The sequence below is a fragment of the Echinops telfairi genome, unplaced genomic scaffold, assembly GCF_000313985.2.
Source record: "Echinops telfairi isolate 266 unplaced genomic scaffold, ASM31398v2 ScPeMD7_36;HRSCAF=134, whole genome shotgun sequence".
Classification (NCBI taxonomy): domain Eukaryota; kingdom Metazoa; phylum Chordata; class Mammalia; order Afrosoricida; family Tenrecidae; genus Echinops; species Echinops telfairi.
Window position 1 is genome coordinate 750,040 of NW_022103934.1, and position 18,786 is coordinate 768,825.

General features: G+C 55.1%; 1 protein-coding gene across 1 annotated transcript in view; it reads right to left on the reverse strand.

The window, feature by feature from the left end:
- Positions 1-17,298, reverse strand: part of LDLR (low density lipoprotein receptor) — a 29,681-nt gene extending 12,383 nt beyond the window's left edge. The window contains exons 1-8 of the mRNA XM_045290324.1: positions 17,232-17,298; positions 9,635-9,754; positions 8,730-8,852; positions 6,378-6,737; positions 4,735-4,857; positions 3,128-3,250; positions 423-542; positions 1-27 (exon numbers count right to left, since the gene is read on the reverse strand). Of these exons, the coding sequence (XP_045146259.1) occupies positions 1-27; positions 423-542; positions 3,128-3,250; positions 4,735-4,857; positions 6,378-6,737; positions 8,730-8,852; positions 9,635-9,754; positions 17,232-17,298 (1,063 nt within the window). The remainder of the gene's footprint in view (positions 28-422; positions 543-3,127; positions 3,251-4,734; positions 4,858-6,377; positions 6,738-8,729; positions 8,853-9,634; positions 9,755-17,231) is intronic.
- Between the last annotated feature and the right edge of the window lie 1,488 nt (positions 17,299-18,786).

Here is an 18,786-nt window from a genome sequence, read left to right on the forward strand (position 1 = left end):
TGTCGGGGTCCTGGCACTCATCGATATCTGCAAGTCGAGGTCCAGAGGGGAGACCAACCTCAGACGAGCCTTACAGGCTTCGGGACAGACAGACAGACACACACACACACACACCCAGCCCATCTCCGAGCGGGGTCTCAGGGACAGGTTCCATAAACAGCCCCTCCAGTGACAACTCCAGCCTCTGTGTTCCTGTCAGGGGCATGGCCTCAGCTGAGCTGTAACATCCATCCCACTGGGAGCCATGCTGAGAGCCACAGATGTTCAAGGGGCCAGTCTGCAGCCCCTGATCCTCACTGAGCAGCTCCCCAATACCCACTTCACAGGAGGAAGCCAGGGCTCAGAGTTCTAGCCTCCAGGCAGCTCCCTGCTCCCCAAAACACCACTTCAGGGAGGCATAGAGCCTGCCCCCTGGGGCTCACCTTCGCATCTCCTCTGGTCCACCAGCCGGAAGCCCTCGGGGCAGAGACACTCGTGGCCGATCTTGAGGTCCTGGCAGATGTGGGAGCAGCCTCCTTTGTTGTCCAGACACTCGTTGGTACCTGAGGCCCACAGGGGAAGGGGAGGGGATGGACCCTACGGTCAGCCTGAGGCCTCCAGCCCTCCTGTGCCCTGCCACTCGGCAATCAGAGTCCAGCAGCTCTAGTGCCTCGGAAGAAAGGCCTGGTGATCCATCAGCCTTGGAAAGCTCGTGGAGCGCGGTTTCCGCCAAGACACCCGGAATTGCCCAGAGGACAATTTTAATAATCACACTCCCAATGAGAAGGGAGGTTGTGATCCCAGGCGAAAAGAAAACAAACACACAAACCCAGGCCCCTGTCATCAGTCGGTTCTGACTCATAGCGACCTTACACGACGCGGTAGCACGGCCCCATTGGGTTTCTGAGGTTCTCATCTTTACAGAAGTCTGCGGTCGCTGCTTTCTCGTGCGGAGTGACTGTTGGCTTCAAACCACTGTCCTTCCCCTTCGCAGCCAAGCACTCAACCACGACCCCCACACTGTCGTTAGATGCCACGGAGTCCACTCCGACCCACAGCAACCCCGTGCACAATCGAACAAAACCCTGGATGGTCCTTCACACGGAAGCAGCCACGGTGTACATGCATTTCATCACAGGCCTGCCACTTGACCAAACACAGCGCCCTCCTCCAGGGACTGGTCTCTCCTGACAATATGTCCGAGGTACGTGAGACAGAGTCGTGCCGTCTTTGCTTCTAAGGAGCACACTGGCCTTACTTCTCTTGCAGCGCAAATCAGTTTGTCCCTTCAGCAGTCCGTGGTCCTTCCCCCATTCTTCTGCAGCCCCACAATGCTAACACACTGATTCTTCTAGAGCAGTGCTTCTCAACCTTAATGCCCCGACCCTTTCATACGGTTCCTTATGTGGCGGTGACCCCCAACCTTGACATTATTTTCATTGCTACTTCCTCACTGTCATTTTGCGACTGTTATGAATCATCATGTAAATATCTGATATGCAGGATGTGTTTTCATTGCTACAAATGGAACATAATGAAACATAATTAAAGCCTAGTGACTAATCACATATTATGTAATTATATGTTGTGAAATATTTGTGTTTTCCGGTGGTCTTAGATGACCTCTGTGAAAGGGTCGTTCGACCCCCAAAGGGGTCGTGATCCACAGGTTGAGAACCGCTGTTCTACAGTCTTCCATATTCAATGTCCAACTTTCCTGTGCGTATGCTACAGTAGAGAAGACCAAGGCTTGGGTCAGGTGGACCTTAGTCCTCAAAGGAGCATCCTTGCTCTTCAATGCTCTGAACAGGTCTTGCCTCACTAGGGCTACTGACTCTGACCTCTAAGGGGCCCACGGCTGACCACAGCGACGTCAACGAGCTCACTCGCCTCCTCCCCACAGCCCTGATGTGGCTGAACGAGCACCGTCCCATTTCACAGAGGAGCAAACGGAGACAGGGCCAGGGAGCGCGACACGGCTCACTCTCCCGCAACTGGACTTGAACCCAGGGCCGTTCGCTCCAGAACCTACACGCTGCCCCTCTGCCCTAGGGGATGGGCCAAATCTACCTGCCACCTGCCTCTGGCAGCCCTTAGGGGGCCAAGCACAATGAATACTCACAGCTTTCAATCGGGGGGGTGGGGGGTGGGGTGGGGACTGAAAACAAAAGTAACCTCTGAGGACACATCAGCACGAGATGCGATTCAAACCCAGGGCCAGGCGACGGACAAAGTCCTGGGGAAGCCAGCCAGGCGCCCTGGTGGTGCCGGAGGTAGGTAAGAGAAGGGTCGGCAGCAGGAAGCCCCACCACCAGCGGCTCCGAGGGGGAAAGGCAGGCAAGGCAGTTGGAGCCGTCTAGGCGGACGGCCTCGGGAAGCAGCCCGCTCAGTCCCTTAGCCTCAGACTTCTTGGCCGAGAGAGCCACAATTCAGTAGCTGCAACAGAGACTAAGACACAGTCCGCAACACAGACTCTCTGGCCCTGTACAGAAGGCGCCCGGGTGGCCTCGTGGGTTATGTGTTGGGCTACTAACCAGAAGGTCTGCACTTGGAAACCACCAGTAGCACCGAAGGAGAAAAACGAGGCTGTCTGCTCCCGTCAAGATGCACAGGAAACCCAGAGGGGCAGTGCTACTCTGTCCTATTGGGTCCACTCGAGTTTGGTTTTCTGTCTGAACCCTGTCCAGGAAAGACTTGTCAATACGATTCCAGACCCGGTTCTGCCTGTTTGAGGGGCTTTTGGAGACCAGGGCCCTAACACCGCACTACCCTCATTCAAAACAGTGAAGAGTCTTGAGAAAGAAGCAGACTTCATGAAGAGGCAAAGAATTCACATGCTCTAGAACTCTTACGGTAGGTGGGCATCGCCCGAAGCCCCTGGTTAGTACCCACAGCTCCCAGGGCACCACCACAGGTGGCCCGGAGCTTCAGAAATGGTAGATGCTTCCTCGACACGCCCAGGAGCTGTGAGCAATGACCAGCCCGTCGGACAGAAGTGAAAATAGGCTCAGAAACCAAGTCACTCCTCGTTGCCCCACCCAGAGCCCTTGGTCAGCATCGCCAGGCCCTCTCCCCAGGACGCGCCACCTGGGCTCCCCAACCACCACCCCGCCCCGCCCCCGAGGGCTGTCTGCACCCGGGGACTCACCGCACTCCTTGAGGGGCTCATCCGACCAGTCTCGGCAGTCCCTGGCCGAGTTGCACACTTTGTCCATGGGGATGCATTCGCCGCTGTGGCACTTGAACTTGTCGGGCCCCTCGCACAGCGTCACTGCAAGAACCAGAGACGGGTCAGGGGCTTCTGAGAGCAGAGAGTTCCCCGACGTGAAGTCTTTCCCAGGAATCCAGGGGAGCATATGCATTCGTAGAACACAGAGACGGACCCCCCCACCAACCACGACCCAGTGGGCATCACTCCAGCAGAGTAACTCAGCCGTGCCTTTAACCACAGCGTGATGCACACACGGCCCATGTTGCGTCGTTCTGCAAACATGGACTCTCCGGTCCTCTCTCAGAAGAGCGGGCCTATCCCTGACCTAAACTACGATGGCCGCCTTTCCCCAGCCATTCTCTCCAATCCCTGCCATCCAGCCGGAGCCGATGCGGACACCGAGCGGCCCCCAGGGCAGAGCAGAACTGCCCCTGTGGGTTTCCAAGACTGGAATGCTTAATGGGAGGAGAGAGCCTCGTCTTGCTCCCACAGAGCAGCTAGTGGTTTCAATCTGCTGACTTTGCACTCTGACCAGCAGCCCAACGAGGCCACCGGGGCTCCTTCCGCTCACCACAGTTGTTGTCTGTAGGTGCTTTGATGGGGTTCCAGTTGTTAGGGACTCAGTACAACAGACCCTAACCCTGCCGGGTCCCATGATTATTCCTGCGCCTGAGCCCCTTGACGCAGCCACTGCGTCCCTCCAGCCTGTCAAGGGCCTTCCTCTCCTTTTCTCTAGAAATCCCTCTCCTTTCTGAAGCATGTCCTTTCCCAGGGACTTGTTGCTCCTGAAAACCTGCCCCAGGTCCGCGAGACGACGTCTTGCCAGGCTGGCCTCTCTGGGGCACTCTGGCAGATCTGTTGTTCTTTTGGCAGCCCTGGGACTTTCCATCTTCTTGGCCAACACCATCCTTCACACGCACCTATTCTTCTTCAGGCGTCCTCATTCAACGTCCACCTTTCACGCATGTATGAGACGAGCCTGCACCGTCAGGTACCCATGACCCTGATTCCTGGGCTCGCCACCTCCTCTATGGGTGGACACTGCTGGTTTCTGATTTCTAACACGACACCTCTTCGGCAACCTGCCCATTTCTCTTAACGTGGAGGCTGCCAGCTTCCTGTGTGGCGACCCTTGTGCTGCTGGGATCCACTGTGGGCCCACCCTCCTGCTGAGGATCGGTTTCCCTAGGCATTGACCTCGGGGTTCGCCCACTTTCTCCTCTTCGGGCGATGCTGCTGGGATCATCTGAGCATATCTCCCGGTGCACGGATCAGCCAGCTTCCTTGGAGAATGACTGCTGGGTTGTAAGCTCTGGCAACTGAGGAATGCCGTGTTACCCTGGGAGCCAGGAGCTCTGTGCACGGCCGTCTGGGTGGATCCCCCAGGCCTGGGGGAGGTGCTCTTCGAGAGGGGGGCCTGGAGTCCCAGGGGACGTCAAGTCAGGAAACCACCAGCAGCATGCTCTCTGAGGTGCCCCCGTCCGGCTCTGCGGTGGGAGCTGAAGACGGGGCCGGGGGCCGGGGGCCCGGGACGCGGAGCTCACCGTTGACGCAGCCCAGCTCGTCGCTCAGGTCCTTGCAGTCATACTCCCTGTCGCACTGCCGGCTGCCGTGGACGCAGGTCCCGTCCCCGCACCGGAACTCGTCGGGCCGGCACGTGGCCACGGCTGGAAAAGACATGGGCAAGAGAGAGGGTTGACACGGGTTTTCCTTTCACAGGTGTGTGTCCCCCAGCCTTGCCGGCCCGTTTCCTTGTCTGTGAGGCACGGGAGCAGGTGAAGCTATCTCAGGGGCGAGTAAGCAACTGTGTCCTGTTTCAGAACGAGCACGGGCACCACCACCCGGCGTGTTCTACAGCCACCAACAACGTTCCAAATGAGTTGGTGGTGTGCTGTCTGAGCTGATTCTGACTCAAAGCGACCTCATGTGACTAGCTGCCTCTCATGTGACAAGGCAGAACTGTCCCCTATAGGACAAAGCAAAACCGCCCAGGGGTTTGCAAGCTCCTAAACCTCTCCAGAGGCCGACACCCCCATCTCTCTCCCCCCGAGTGGCTGGTGGCTGGGGGGTTTGAAATCCCTTGGGGTTACTCTCAGAGCTCCTCAAAACCAGGTCTGATGCACACGGTGATTTTAACGACCACAGGAGAACTGACGACATCCGGGTCATGCTGAAAACCCCTCCCCTCCAACCCAGCCAGCCCCCCAGAAAAAGAACACTATCTCTGGATTCACGGTGCTTCTGACACGTGAAGAAGCCGTTGTCATCTAGTCTGTGACTCCTGCAGAGCCCACGTGTCGGCATCGGAGAGTCATTAATCTCAATTTTCCTCGGCGGCCGCACCTCCGAGCGGGCTCACACCTGCAACCTTTTCGTGAGCAGCTGAGCGCGACCACGGCTGGTGCCACGGGAGCCCTTGCTAAGGAGTCGGCGCCCGTGCGCCAAACCGAACTCTAGAGAGAGCTCAGACTGTTACCGCTCTGCCCTGAGCTATGAGCGCCAGGTCAGGGCTTTGAACCCAGCAGGGACTGGCTCCCTGGAATAAAGATGTGGCTCAGGGAGAGACTGTGCCTCTGGAAACTAGTGTCCTAGAGCAGCAGTTCTCAGCCTTCCTCCTGCCGCCACCCTTGCATACAGTTCCTCATATGGTGGTGACCCCCAACCCTGACATTATTTTCATTGCTACTTCATCACTGGCATTCTGGTACTGTGATGAATCAGGCGATCCCTGTGAAAGGGTCGTTCGACCCTCAAAGGGGTCAGGACCCACAGGTTGAGAACCGCTGTCCTAGAGGGTCGCTGTGAGTCAGAAGCTTGTTTCAGGTCCCTCATCTCTGGAGATCTTAGGCGCCACCTGCCATGGGGCCACTCAACTTGAAATGGAGTAAAACCTAAAATCCCCTGCTGCCGGCACGTGCTCGGCAGCCACAGGGGACTGGACCTGCCCCACAGCCAGCCCAGGGCAAGGCTACTAGACACCATTCGCTGCATGGGCGGAGACCGTGCATTGGGGAGAGGGAATCCTGAATCAAGGTCACGCAGGCCCAGCCTGGGACCAGGATCGTTCCTGGGCGGTTGATACTACTGTCTCCCTCACACGATCAGCACGGTTTGGGGGTGGGGAGGGCTCCCTGAACGCCTAGAGAGGATGTCTGGGAGCCCCTTGGTACTCAGGAACTGGCCCTACCGCAGCCTTCCTCGTCGGACTTGTCTCTGCAGTCAGGCCCGCCGTCACAGTGCCAGCTGGCATGGATACACTCCCCGCTGCCACAGTGGAACTCCAGGGCGGAGCAGGGCCCCTTGTCTTGGCTCTTGCAGCCCCACTCGTCCGAGCTGTCCTCGCAGTCGGCATCGCCGTCACAGGTCCAGAGCTCAGGGATGCAGGCAGAGGAGTTGCACTGGAAGTGGGCAGGGCCGCACGTGGTCACAGGGCAGTTGACCTCGTCAGAGCCGTCGTCGCAGTCCTCTTCCGAGTCACAGACGAACTGCGGCGAGATGCACTTGCCGTCCTGGCAGCGGAACTCGTCGCTGGAGCATGTCTTGGGAGCTGAGGGGTGGGAGGAGGAAGACCCAGTCACCATGGATACCCACCACCGGCCCCTTCTGCAGATAGAGAGGGTTGTCGTCCATTATGATGGCCCTTCTAGCCAGACTCCTTTAGAGGCCCTGTTAGAACTCTGGACCCCTTTTCCCAGTGTTTGACCATGTTCCGAAGTTCCGCATAAGGTTCTGGATTTGAACTGTGGTGCTGGATAAGAACGGACTGCTCAAAGGGCAAACAAAAGAAGTACGACCAGCGTGCTCCTTAGAGGCAAGGAGAACAAAACTTGGGGGGGGGGGGGAGTCCAACCTGTCAATCAAGTCACAGTCTGATGATGCATCCTGGGAGGTGTAGTCTTTTGATGAGAGACACACTGGGAACTCCTTTCGCCTGTGAGCTCCCTGCCTCCCACGTCACCCTTCTGCATCATGGGCCTGCAGCTCCGTGAGTCTGCAGAGGGCCCTGGCTAGCATGGGACTGCTGGACTTGAGTTGAACTGGGCTGGGATGCCTTCTTGACATCACGTCCTTTCTTGTACACGGACGGGTTTCCTGGTTGGCTCTCTAGACCACCCAGCCTGGTACAGGGGGATGGAGACCTGACCTTAAGTTGAGGGTGTGAACCAAGTGACATGCTTAGTTTTCCTTGGCAGGACAGTCAGCACAGCCATCCCTCAGGATATAAGAGCCATGTGGGACACAGAGCAAGGTCCCAGGGCCCTGGAAGAGCACCTCTAAGAACCGAGACCAGATGTGTCAGCGATTGTGGCACAGAAACTCGGAGGAGGAGCAGCGCTGAAACGATGGGGTACCTTGTCCTCATTTGGCCTGAGATTATGGGACTGGGAGGCGGAGCAACAGGCTGGCTTCCTGGCCTATGGAGGCCACGGCCAAGGCCAAGGAACCACGTGGCTGAGAGAGTGAGGATCGGAGGGAGACTTGGCTGCTGCCTGTGGAGAGGTGTTGCTGTGGAGACGAACCCCTGTCTCCTGATCCTGCCTTGTGGTGCCTATTAACTTCCCTAGTAGACCCTCTGCATCCGGAGTATGGTCTGTGGGCCCTGTGTGGCGACGGCACTGACATCCAGCACCCAGTGGAGTGGGGTGGGCAGAACAGTTGGTGTCAGAATAGGTACAGCAGGCTGGAGGATGAAGGCACACCTAATCTCTCTGCCTCTTGGCCAATAGGGAAGCCAGAGGCGGTCAGGTATGGCCCCCTGCTGTCTACCACAGGGAGACGGTGCCAGGGAGTGGCCTGGCCTGAACAGCGTGCATATGGAGGGCACACAGGCTGATGGTCCAGGTCCTGCCAGCTGAATGGATGGCCAGGGTAGCACCCACCTGATTCTTTTTCAACATGGCCAAGCAGTAGCTCCTCTCTGTGCCCCAGATGCCTTCCGGGACAATTGTGAGGACACTGTGTCCAGCTCTTAGGCGGCCGGCACACAGCCAGACAGGAACCAAGACCCCACAACCGGCTCCCAAATGCCTTCTGGCTAAGAATTCTGGGCCATATTGCTGCTCCCCACCCCCATCTTCTTCTTTAATAAAAAACAGAGAAAACAAAACACTGGCTCTGACCCGCCCACATTTTCATGGGCACAATTTAGTGACAAGGATTATGGTCACCAAATCACACACCCAACACTAGTACCATTTCCTGTTTTTTCTCAGTGCCCCGGAAGCAGTGATTCTACCACTGCCCCCTTCCTCCTGCCCCTGGTGACTGGGTCGTCCCCCATTATTGGTCTCCTTGCACACAGGACCTTCTAGCCCAGTGACACTCTCTGAGTCCCAGTGGTTGGTGGGTGGTTGGGCTAGAGGAGGCAGCATGGCACCCCTGCTCCTGGTCAAGGTATGCTTTGATAGACATGCAAGGCAGCCTGGGAGGAAAGCCGGGCCGCCCATCCAGACGCAGTGTACGTGTGTGCACCACACCCCGGAAGCCCAGACAGGGCCGAGCCACCCTGTGGGGGGGGGGGGGGTCCAGACTCACTCACCACAGTCTAGTTCATCTGAGCCGTTCTCACAGTCCACTTGGCCATCGCATCTCCAGAACTGAGAAATGCAGCGGTTGATGCGCCCCCCACAGCTGAAGTCCTCGGCCTTGCAGGTGACAGACGCTATGGGGGAAACGGGACCAAACTTGAACTCAAAGAGAAGACTAGTCCACCTCGTCAGCCCCATCTTTGCAAAATCCACAAAACTCAATGCCATCGAGTCAGTCCTGACTCACGGAGACCTGGGGAAGCAGGTGGGGACTGCCCCATGGGTGTATGAGGCCGTCATACTTTCACTGGAGCACAAAGCCATTTTCTCCCAAGGGCCCACTGGTAGCATCACACTCTTGACCTTGCTATTAGCAGCCCAATGTGTGATGCACGACACCACCAGGCAGGGCTCCTGTCCTAGTTCAATGTTCTCTCCCTGCCTCCCAGGGAGCGCCATCCACCCATCCGTCTAACCAACCAATCATCCACCTATCTACCTATCTATCCACCCATCCACCTATCTATCCATCCATTCATCTAACCAATCACCCAGCCAGCCACCCGTACATCCATCCACCCATCCATCCATCTAACCAACCAATCATCCATCCATCCACCTAACCAACCAATCATCCATCCACCCATCCATCCATCTAACCAACCAATCATCCATCCATCCACCTATCCATCTAACCAACCAATCATCCATCCATCCACCCATCTAACCAACCAATCATCCATCTATCCATCCAACCATCCATCTAACCAACCAATCATCTATCCATCCACCCATTCATCCATCTAACCAACCAATCATCCATCCATCCAACCATCCACTGGCCACCTTGCTCCTCCTCTCCCACCTGCCATTATCACAAAGGGTGGGAGGGGGTGAAGGGGTGGTCGGGACTCACAGCACGTCTCCTGGGACTCGTCGGAGCCATCCGGGCACTCGGCCTTCCCGTCACAAATCCACTTGTAGGAGATGCATTGCCCGTTTCCACACTGGAACTCATTTCTTAAGCAGCTTTCTCCTGAGAGACAGAAGGAAGCGGGTGGAAGAGCCATCCGTGCCAGGTCAGACACTGTCTGCAGTCACCAGCCTGGCTGCTGCCAATGGAAGGAGGAGCCAGAAAGAACCCGATGCCCAGGAAAGCAATGGCCTCATATTCATGTGAAAACTGAACATTGAACGTGGAAGACTGAACTGTGGTGCTGGCGAAGAAAACTGAGAGCTTGGTTCCTGAGAGGCCAGGATGGCGAGATTTCGCCTCATGCACTTTGGACACGTTGTCAGGAGAGACCAGTCCTTGGAGAAGGACATCATCCCTGGCAGAGGGGAGGGAAGAGGAGGAAGATGCCCTCAAGGAGACAGATTGACACAGTGGCTGCAACAATGGGCTCAAACATAAGACAACAATTGTGAGGATGCTGCAGGACCAGGCAATGGTAAGTGTCTAGATGACAATTAACAACGACATCATCACCCAATCAAGGAGCTTTGGTGGGGCTATGAGCTATGTGTTTGGGTTGCTAACCACAAGGTCAGCAGTTCAAACCCATCCACCACTGTGTGGGAGAAAGATGAAGTCTTCCTGCTCCAGTAAAGATTTACAGCCCTGGAAATCCACAGGGACAATCCTTCTCTGTCCATAGGGTTGATAAGAGTCCGAATGAATTCAATGCAGTGAGTTTATCACCACACAGCCTCCAGGTTGCCTGTGGAGTCGTCTTTATCTCCCAGCCTGGACTCATCAGCCCAGAGCTGAGCATCCGCATGCGTCTGAATGAGCACGCCACACTAGGGAAGGGTTTGGGGAGAGGAGTACTCTTTCACCCTCCATCTTTCAGGGGAATAACGAGGTGGAATCAGTCCGTGATTGAAATATGTGGGCCCTGGGAGAAGCATAGCACGTGTGCTCAATGGACCACCATGGAGAGCCAATAAAGTCTCTCTCACCATAGGCAAAAGGAGGAAACAACAGCTGCGGCAGTTTAAGATCACCAATCCTGGGAGGCTCCCTTGAAAACCCAAAGCCCAGCACCCCTCTCCAGGTGAGGGCTCACTGCAGTGACTTGCTTCTAACAGGACAGGGTGGAAGGGTGTGTGGCCCCTGAGATGAAGTCCCAAAGGACACTTCTGCGTGTTGGCTGTTGAATGGGAATGTCAACTGCACACGCCACGCCTGTTTGCTTTCCTTTACATACCACTTTAGTCTTTTCTTTTTCAAAGCATATCTTCATCTTCAAAGAAAAAGAAAACAGTGAGCTAATGGGAAGTCAGTAACTATGCGTTGTCGGTAGGCTCTGGCTCACAGTGACCCCTGGACAATGGGACAAAGCGCAGCTTGGTCCTGAGCGACCCTGAGCACATTGTGGGAACCGCTGTGTCGACTCATCTCGGTTTTTCAGACTCTCAGCTGTCTACTTCTGTAGAGAGTTCCACCCTGCCCTGGAGGGTCCCTGTGAGTTGAAATTGACTAGGCAGCAACTTGAGTGGTGATGCCTTCCCAGGGGGCGAAAGATGAGGCCTTCTACTCCCATACAGGTTTCATCTCGGAATTCCACATGGATTTCGGAGTGTAAGATACGAAGTAATAATAATAATAATAATAATAATATAGAATTGATCAAGACTTCACGAGGGTGGGAGTGTAGGGGAGGGAGGGGAAAAATGAGGAGGTTACACTAAGGGCTCAAGTAGAAAATGTTTTGGAGATGATGATGGCAACGTATGTACAAATATGCTTGATACAATTGATGTATGGATGTTATAAGAGCTGTAAGAGTCCCCAACACAATGATTTAAAAAAAGGAAAGAAATCCACATGGGCAGTTCTACACTGTCCTAGAGTGTCCTTTGGAGTCGGAATTGACTCGGTGGCAGTGAGTTTTTATTCTCCCAAATGGCCTTAGTTGACTTTAGTCCTTCTAATTGGGATAGATAGGGCCAGAGAGCCCCAGACACCCATGAAAATTCCACCCACCCTTGATCCTGCACCTGGATTGGGGGCAGGGGAGACTCAGACGATCCAAGACTGAGAGCCCAGTTGGGTGTATGTCCTGTGGTTTAAAAAGCAGTGTCCCATCACAGGTGAGCGCACCTGTCCCCAGCTGGTAGGAAGGGTTTTCCACCGTTCATTCGGACTCAACACAGGGGCCCTAGAGGACAAGATGAAACCGCCCCAGAGGGGTTCTGAGACTGTTATTCTTAACAGGAACAAAAGGCCTCGTTTTCCTTCTTCAGAGTGGCTGGTGGTTTCCAACTGCTGACCTTGCAGCTAGCACCCAAGACAGAGCGAACTATGCCACCAGGGCTCCTCCCACAGCCAGCAGGTGTTCGGGCAGGGGGAGGGAAGCTAAGTGGTTTCTGATTATCCGTGATCTGATGTCAGCCACGACCTTTTGACGACTTGGGGAAGACCCCACGAAAAGACCACCTCTCTCTGGACTTGAGGGAGCACCGTTGAGCTGTCCTTCTGATTGCTTTTCCCTGAATGAGTCTTTTCTTTTTTTAACAAGTTCAATCCTTTGGCTAGTTTTTTAAATAATCATTTTTATTTTTGAAATGTTGTTTTCATTCTTTCTTTTTTCAAGTCATTATTTGAGTTATCAGGCAGCAAGAAATCTGATTTGGCATTTTGGATAAAGGGGCCGAGGGAAGAAAGACATGGCTCTTTATCTTGGGTGGTGCGACTGTTTAAACGCGGGGCTACTAACCCACCCAAAGGCACCTGGGAAGTCGGGCTTGGTGATCTGCTTCACACCAATGAAGCAGAATTCTACTTTGCATACACGGGGTCTTCATGAGTCAGAACCAACCTGATGGCAATTGGCACCCATCTCGACTTTGGTGGCTTGCTTGGCACTTTTGTGTCGCTTCCCAGGCAGGCAGTGGGCTGAGCTGGCTGCCTCACCAGCTACTAGAGCTGACTGAATGGCTTCCCAGGCCCCTCAACTAGAATGACTTGGACAACTGCCTTGATCCTTCTGGGCCCTTGGTTTCTTTCTCTCGAAAATGGGGCAATAGTGTGTTTGTATGCTGTCTGTCAATTCCAACTCAGGGGCTCCTTACAGGACAGAACGGAACGGTCACATGGGGTTTCCAAGGCCGTAAACCTCTGCTGACCTTTTGGTTAGCAGCCAAGAGCTCTAACTACTGCATCAAGAGCCGCCCCTATTTCCTAGAACCTGTTGTGAGTAGCTCTGCCTAGATCAGCGGTTCTCAACCTGGGGGTCGCAACCCCTTTGGTGGTCAAACCACCCTTTCACAAGGGTCGCCTAAGACCATCGGAAAACATAAATACTTCAAAATATTTAATTACATATTGCTTTGTGATGAATCGCTATGCTTTAATTATGTTCAATTTGTAACAATAAAAATACAGCCTGCCTATCAGATATTTACATGATGATTCAAAACAGTAGCAAAATGACAGTGATGAAGTAGCAACAAAAATAATGTTATGGTTGGGGGTCAACACAACATAAGGAACTGTATTACGGGGTGGCAGCATTGGGAGAGTTGAGAACCACTGGCCTAGATCATAGCTTCCCAAGCTTACTGGAATACGGCCCCCCCAAAAAATTACTCAGTGCCTCCAAGGCAATGAAAAACCTTTGCACTATAGCATCATTCAGGATAAAGTACTTTAGAAAGCATTCTGCCATGGAGTTGATGTCGACTCCTAGCGACCCTATAGGACAGGGTAGAACTGCCCTTGTCAGTTTCTGAGACTTTGGTAACTCTTTATGGGAGAAAGCCCAATCTTTCTCTCAGAATAAAATATAGCTATCTGCTTTTGCAGCCCCCTTGGATATTTCCAGCACCCCTCCCCTCCACGAAGGGGTGGGGGATTGCCAACTTGGGACAACACTGGCCTGGATCCTTAAAATAAAACTCAGGTGGTGTGTTCATTTAATAGACTACTACTGAGCGATACAGGGTAAATGAATGATGCCGGCAAGGAAACAGGGCCGTTTAGAGCCCAGGTGACAAGGGAGGAAGCCTGGGGGGTGGGCAAGACAGAGAGGAAGGCAGAATGGGGTGAGTTGAGCTTTGGAATCAGCTGTGCTCAAAGACACCATTGCTCAATGACTGATCCCCGGGACAGGATGTGTCCCTCAGCAGTGCTTCCACAATGCACCCCCACACCCCACTGACTCACAGCTGAACCAACCGTACGAGGAGGAAATGACTCATGCTTCTCTACTCTCTAGCAAAAAAAAAAAGGGAGAGAGACACAAAGCATTTGTAATTCTGGGACTCTCCCAAAAGATAATAATAAAGGAGGAAGTGGCAGGCAAAAAGCATTGGCCCTGAGCAGCTTAGAGGAGGGACTTCAATCACCCCACGGCTAGTCCACCAGTCATGGCAAAGCTACCATTCGCCCTCTAGTCTCCCAGCCTTTGCTTAAGGACCCAGTGAGTGTGTCACAGGCAAAACCACGAACATCAGCGAACACCTTAAAAACCAGAGCAAGACAGCAGACCGACCCCAGAGGGTGACCTCCTTTCTGGAAGCAGACTGGCCCTGTGCTCTCCTATGGTGTGGCTGATGGGTTTGAACCCTTGACTTCTGGGTTCACTGTCCAGAGCTGAACCATTGTGCCACCAGGGCTCCTTGGAGTAAACACCTTTAAGGCCCCTTTGAAGAGGCATAAAGAATAGAACCCCTTCTCTAGCCATCAAGCGCCTCCCTCACCCCAACACTGACTAGCCATAGGTGGGGAAATAAGACCCTGGACCTTGCAGTGGAGGGGCCAATCTCCAATGGAGTGGAGGGACAGTCCTTCACACCGGTGTCCCCAGATCAGTCCAGACCTTCCTGAGCAAGGGGAACTAGTCTTGATGGAAATAACACAACCCAAAGAAATCTCACACCAAGCTCTGAACTCCAGCCCCCTCCGACTCCGGGTGTCACGGGTGAGAAGCCATGAACAGGTTATAGAAACAGAAAAAGGAGACTAAGCACTTCTGCTTTTTGTCTGTCGGCTTGCAAATGCAGTGGTGGCTGTTCTCCAGGATTTCTCTGCCCCAGAGGCTGACGGAACTTTTGCTGTTCCGAGGAATTATGACAGCGGGGCAAAGCGTAAAGAAAGGAATGGCTGGAAGTCTTTTGGCCGGTGCTTTGTTGGGAAACAGGTGGGCTGGGAGGTATTTCCCCCACAGGTGAGCTAGATCGTGTCTTGACTAGATCAGGTCTTGCCCACTCTTTCGGGGGAAGAGGTCACCTGTCTCTTACAGACAGTTTACTGCCAGCCTTGATTACTACCAGTCTCTTAGCAACAAGGGCTAGGCGAAGTACACATGCTGTCAAGGGGCAGAATGTGGAATGTGAGGGGAAGGCGTGTTCAGGGCCACGAAAGTATCCGGGATTGCACTTTATAGGGGAGGAACTGAAGCAGCACTAACAGCAGGAAAAAAAGAGAATGATGCATACAGCCTGTCACCTTGATTCTGACTCACAGGGCCCTATAGGTCAGGGTAGAACTGCTCCCATAGGATTTCCAATGTTGTCATCTTTGCAAACACAGTCCGTCCCCCAACTTTCTTCAGCAGAGGCACTGTTGGGTTCAAAACACCATTCTTTCAGCTGGCAGCCAAGCACTTAACTGCTGGGCCTGAATGACCCATAATCTACCTGGTCTCCAGAAAGCTCTTCCCGTCTTTGGCCAACGTTCCCTGGCAGAATAGTGGCAGGCGATGGCAGATGAATCCCCTGGGGGGGGGAAGATAGCTACAGCAGGCTGACTTGGACTTCAGTGTGGCCTTGCCTCACACAAGCTGATTCTGATAGAAGTGAAGGAGTGCATCCCACCTCTCAACCCCCTCTGTTCACAGCTATTTCCCAGAAAAGGCCTTGAAGACAGCCAAGGGGCAAGCTGGGGCGGCTAGGGTGGCCCACACAGGAGGTTAACAAGCAACTGCCAGCTCTCAGAAGACCAGGCAGTGTAGTGTGTAGCCTCCTTGGAAACAGAAGACCAAGCGCATCAGCAGAGAGGAAACTACAATGAGGACACCCACCACCTTGCACAAGACTTCCCAGCAATATTTCTTCTGATCGAGTGAGGTTCCTTGCAAGCCAGGTTTCATGCAAATGGGCGGGGCCCAAGAATCCCCTGCAGTGTTTGTACCCGGTCCGCCCCTCTCCTCCCCATAAGTTGATTTCACTCAGGTAGATTCCAGAAACTGGCTCAAGCCCACGCCCACCCCACCCCACCCCTGGCAATAGACACTTAGCCTCCTGGGCAAGGAGTTCATTAGATAGCAGCACTGTCCCACAGGCCGAGCTGGCCCTCCCAAGCAGGCAGGGGACGGGCCATGTAGTTGTAGTCAAGGGCTGGGCGGGCTGCCTCTACAACGTCCCAGCAGAGCAGGACTCAGGATCACGCACTCCCTAGCCTAGCTTCTTACCCAAATCTGCACGGGAAGCTCCCTCCCGCCCCGCAAATAAAACGTTCATCTGAACAGATGACCATCCCGGGCACAGGTCGCGGGCCTGCTGCTGCGCACCGGATCCGGGGAGACTGGGCCCGAGGGGTTCTGGAAAGTGCACGCAGCCATTCGCCGGGGACCCTTCAGGGGCGGGAGAGTTGGGGAGGGAACGTTTCCGCCTTGCAACGGGCGAGGCCAGCCCTGGACACGGCGGTGAATGTTTCCGGGACGGGCGCCCCCAAGGACCCCGTCCGGACGGAGGCCTCGCCACGGAGCGGGCCCTCGGCGGCCGCCTGGCCCAAGTTCGCGAGGGGGCTACCGGGCTCAGGATGTGTCACCTCCTTTGTTGGCAGGCGACCACCCCAGAAGCGACGACGCCTCGCGGGTTTCCTTCCAGCGGACGAGGTCCAGCGCGAGCGCCCCCGGCGTGAACAATCTCCGCCCCGCGCCGCGCGCGCCTCCCCGGGCCCTGCCTCGCATTGGTCGAGGGGAGTGGCTCGAGGCTCGCATGTTCGAACCACAGCCAATGGGAATACAGGGGCGGGGTCTGGGGCGGGGCCGGAGGCGTTGGCCCGGGACACTGGCGCACGCGAGGTGCCGGGAAGGATGCGTCCCGCTTAGGGGGGTGGCGGCGCCCCAGGCTGGACAAAGCCAACGTTGCCGCCTCGGGATCCCCCTGCCCGCGGACCAACGCCTAGGGGACGGGGTGTGGGGGGCGCTCGCGAGGACCTCCAGGTGCGGCAGCTGGGCCACGGCCGAGGGTCTCCGACCGCCCAGGTCCTCAGGAGGACCCCGAGGGCGGATCCCTCTCGGCCGGAGGTCCGGTTCCGCCCAGTGGACCCGGCAGCTCCCCGAGCGCGCAGAGCCGCCTGAACCCCGCGCCCCGCCAAGTGCTCTTTACAAACGTCTGGGAAGGACGTCGGGTCAAGTCCAGAGGGAATAGTCACCTTGACACAGACACACGTGGATTCCCACGGCGCGCCCAGACGCACACGCACGGCACGCAACCCGCGCGCGCGCGCCGGCAGGACTTCACCGCGCCGAGCCGCGCGGGACGCCCGGAGCCAGCCTTACCTGCAGCCCCCGCCGCGGCGAGGAGCAGCGCGACGGCGCAGCGCAGCGCCCAGCCTCGCGGCCCCATGCTCTCCGCCCGCCCCGGAGTCCTCACGCCCGCCTGGCCCGCGGTCCGCTGCGTCCCGACTGGAGACCCGGGCTTCGTCCGCGCGGCCGGGCGGCGACTGCACGCGGGACCCGAGTGCTTGGCAGCCTTTCAACGGGCGCTTCCCCGCAGGGGCGGAGTCTGCAGTGGGGTGATTTTCAAATATCTTCGGCTCGCCGAGGGAGGAGGAGTTTGCAACGCCCGACGTGACATCGCCTCCTTAACCCCTGAAACCCTGACCGGGATGGCAGCCTGCCCCCGACGCGCCCAGGCAGGCTGCCCGCCGGGTTGTATTTTCGTCACCCACCGGTGGAGAGCTCGCTGCCTAAATTGGAAATGCTCCTGGGAACGAGTCCTTGACTTGTAACCGCGGCCATTTCTCATTTGGCTGGTTAACAACTGCTCTGCGAAAATATCCCAACCAAGTTTCCCTCTGCTTCCAAAGGAAAAAAACTTGGGAGGGTTTGTTGGAAAAGCTTCCAACAAACTTGGGAAAAACTTGGGAGGTTTTGTTGGGAAACCTTGCCCACCATCTCTCCATTCTTGGTTTTTAACCTCTCCAGGAATCCTATCTACATAGCTTTTGACATTTTATTCTGAGTGTGTAGTTTGTGGAGGATTTCAAAACGCCTTATAAATCGGCCACCGACAGATTTATAGGAAACTCTTCGCGAGAGTACAGCCCAAAATCCTTTTATGTTTTTGTGGGATGAATTGTGAACCACACCACCTTTAAACGCAGCTAACACAGAATCCTGGGTTTGGGCATAAATATTGACATATCCTTTTAGGAAATGGGCTTGGTCCAATCGAAGGGCAATTTCAAGTCCCCACAGTTAAAATCCAAACACGCCACCGTTGTCAATATTGAACCCGATTGTCTCAAGCCGCAGGAGTGGTAAAAAGCAACTTAAAAAAAATAAATCATTTTATTGGGAGCTCGTACAACTCTTAACACAATCCAGACATCCATCCATTGTGTCAAGCACATTTGTACATTTGTTGCCATCATTTTCAAAACATTTTCTACTTGTACTTGAGCCCTTGGTATCAGCTCCTCACCCCCGCCCCCCAACCCTCACTAATTTATAAATTAAAGCAACTTTTAAGAATCAAAGCGTTTCTTTGAGGATTCGGCTGTTGCCAGAGGCCCTTTGCCAAAAAGGCACGTGTAGGAAGATCGCCCGCATCCTACAAATAAGGAACTAGCAGTGCTGCGAGGGTTCCTGGAATGAGCCTGAGTTCTCTCTGATTCTGCAAACTGCCTTTGGCAGGAAGTGCTAACCTCTCAGCAGGGTTGTGGTGAAACTCTAGCAAGGAGGCAGAAAATAAGCTGAAAGGGGGCCACTGAACCCTGGGAAAGAAGGAGCGAAGCATCCCAGGGAGGCATTTACCAGCAGAGTGCTCTGCACTTCCCCTCCAGAGCTGCCGGATCAGATAGACCCTGGGGGGATGGATGCCTTCCTCCCA